General features: G+C 39.5%; 1 protein-coding gene across 1 annotated transcript; it reads right to left on the reverse strand.

Moving 5' to 3' along the window:
• Positions 1–310: 310 nt before the first annotated feature.
• Positions 311–2213, reverse strand: LOC113829504 (uncharacterized; the record flags this gene model as incomplete). The annotated part of the gene is given in 3 exon segments (XM_070117225.1): positions 311–1162; positions 1551–1685; positions 2151–2213. Coding segments are annotated over 3 exon segments (323 nt in total), but the record flags the coding sequence as incomplete, so codon positions are not given.
• Positions 2214–2636: the final 423 nt, after the last annotated feature.

Raw genomic sequence — 2636 nt, forward strand, 5'->3', positions numbered from 1 at the left:
GTATATATGTATATATGCAGTATGTATGTATATATACATATATATATACATATATATATATATATATATATACATATATATGTACATATATACAGTATATATATATATATATATATATATATATATATATATATATATATATATATATATATTATATATATATATATATATAATGAAATTTATTTATATATTTATTCCATATGTATGTTTATGTATATAAATCTCATTTTATAATAATTCTTTATCATAGGTCTTGGCGTTTCTGTTCTCAGAGATTGGGAAAAGGAAAGAAACACCGAACGAACAGCTGCGATCACAAGTCCTGGAACTTGTCCGAATCCTCTCTCGAACATCCAGAAAAAAAAATCGCAATTTCAACCACAGATCAGGACTTCTGATCGCGGGTGTGCGTCATTCTCTTACAACATATACCTCATTTATTTTCATTTCTTTCTCTTATTCTCCCTTTTGTAATCACTGATCACGAGTGTTTTCGTTGCAGGGCGAGAGAACAGCTACAGGAGGACGGGGAGCTCGAGAGAACAGCCGGAGAAGGAGAGGGAGGGAGAGAGAAGTCGTAAGAAAGGAGGGAGAGAGAACAGCCGGAGAAGGAGAGGGAGAGAGAGAGAAGTCGTAAGAAAGGAGGGAGAGAGAACAGCCACAGGAAAAGAGCGAGGTTGTAGGAACAACCACAGGAAAAAAAAGAGAGGTTGAAAGAACAACCACAGGGGGAGAGGGAAGTCATAAGGGAGGAGGGAGGGAGAGAGAACAGCCGCAGGAGGAGAGGGAAGTCATAAGGGGGGAGGGAGGGAGACAGAACAGCCACAGGAAAAGTGCGAGGTTGTAGGAACAACCACAGGAAAAAAAAGAGAGGTTGAAAGAACAACCACAGGGGGAGAGGGAAGTCATAAGGGAGGAGGGAGGGAGAGAGAACAGCCGCAGGGGGGAGAGGGAGGTCGTAGGAACAGCCGCAGGAAAAGAGGGAGGTCGTAGGAACAGCCACAGGTGGACAGGGAGGTCGAGAGAACAGCCGCCCCCTAGTACCGCGTCCGCCTCACGACGTGGACGCTCACGCCCACCACCAGGAGGATAGCCAGGGCGACGATGATCCATATCCCGACCTTCACTGCCTTGGCCGCCCTGCCGCTCACGCTCTTGTGCTCTGGAATGCGGGTCGCTCGTCAATATCACTGTGGCTAAAAAAAATGTTTGTTTAGATAGAAGTTGAAAAGTTAAATATCACTGTGGCTGATAAAATAACTTGTTTAGATGGCAATGGGGAAGTTATAGTCCTTGATATTAATGATTACTCCATTCTTGAAATTATCTTCGGAATTGGTATCAGTACTTTCGAGATCTGGACCATAAATCTAGAAGGATCTAGACTATCCAAATGAACGCAAAATAAAACAAGACAATATATCATAGCGAAGAGTATCCATTGTAACGGAACTAAAACTAAATCTTAAATCTTAAATCTTAGATCTCTCTCCTTTCCCCCCCTTCCCCCCTCAGGCAACGGATCCTTTCTTTGAACTTTGACCCCTCACCGCAGTCGGGATGGGGGCGTGGCTTGACCGTCCAGTCCCCGCTGCAGTGGCACTCCATGACGTAACATCCCCGAGTGACAACGTCCTTGTGGATATACTTGTGGTTGCCGAGGACGCACTGTTGGCCTTGGTGGGCTGGGGGAGAAAGGAGGGAAAATACCATTAATTGGGTCTTTTTATATAACGAAGACAGGAGGGAAAAATAGGCGTTAATTGGGGCTATTTATATAACAAAGACATGGGAAAAGTTTGAAGAATCGCTTCTCTTTTTATTGGTGGGAAAAAGGTATAGAGCAGAGGATATATAGAATTGCTTTTTTTTTATTTGTCTAAGAGGAGCAGGTATAATATGAATTAAAGAAGCAAAGTTTGTAAAGAACAGGATATATATACTTGTTTTTTTTATGTCTAAGAACAGGTACAATAAAAAAAATATGTAAAGAACAGAATATAGACATTTTTTTATTTGTCTAAATAGAATAGATACAATATTAAAAATGGGCAATATGTAAACGAAATGAAAAATTAGACAAAATATATTAAAATTTTTCCAGTCAATGCTAAAGAACAACAAGAAATGATCATTAGGAGATAACACACCCTTTATGAGTTCCGAAATGCGAGTGAAGCCCTCGATGTCCGCCACGTCGAGCGCCGTTCTGTCTGATGGAGGACATCGGGAAAGGCGAGATCAGTAGCAACTCGAGGAGGTGTCATGGCGTCTGTTGTTGATGTTTGTTCGATGAAAATTAAACCATTAAATTCATTATTTTCCATCCATTTTTTGAAAGTTGAAGAGACCAAGATGATCGACCATTTTATATAGCATCCGTGACTTTTTTTTTTTTTTTTTTTTTTTTAATAGGAATCAAACGCCATGACACCTCCTCGAATTGCTACTGATCTAGCCTTTCCCGTGAGTCGGGGATTATGGGTTAGTTCTCTTCCTGAGATAAAAAAAAAAAAAAGAAAAAGAAAAAAAAACGTTAGGATAAAAAAAGAAAAAAAAATTATTTTGATTCCTTAAAATTTAGTAAATTTTTATTTTCTTGTTCTGCTTTCTTTTGTTCTTTTCTGTTTTTTTTT

Source organism: Penaeus vannamei, chromosome 40 (assembly GCF_042767895.1).
Source record: "Penaeus vannamei isolate JL-2024 chromosome 40, ASM4276789v1, whole genome shotgun sequence".
NCBI classification, from domain to species: Eukaryota; Metazoa; Arthropoda; class Malacostraca; order Decapoda; family Penaeidae; genus Penaeus; species Penaeus vannamei.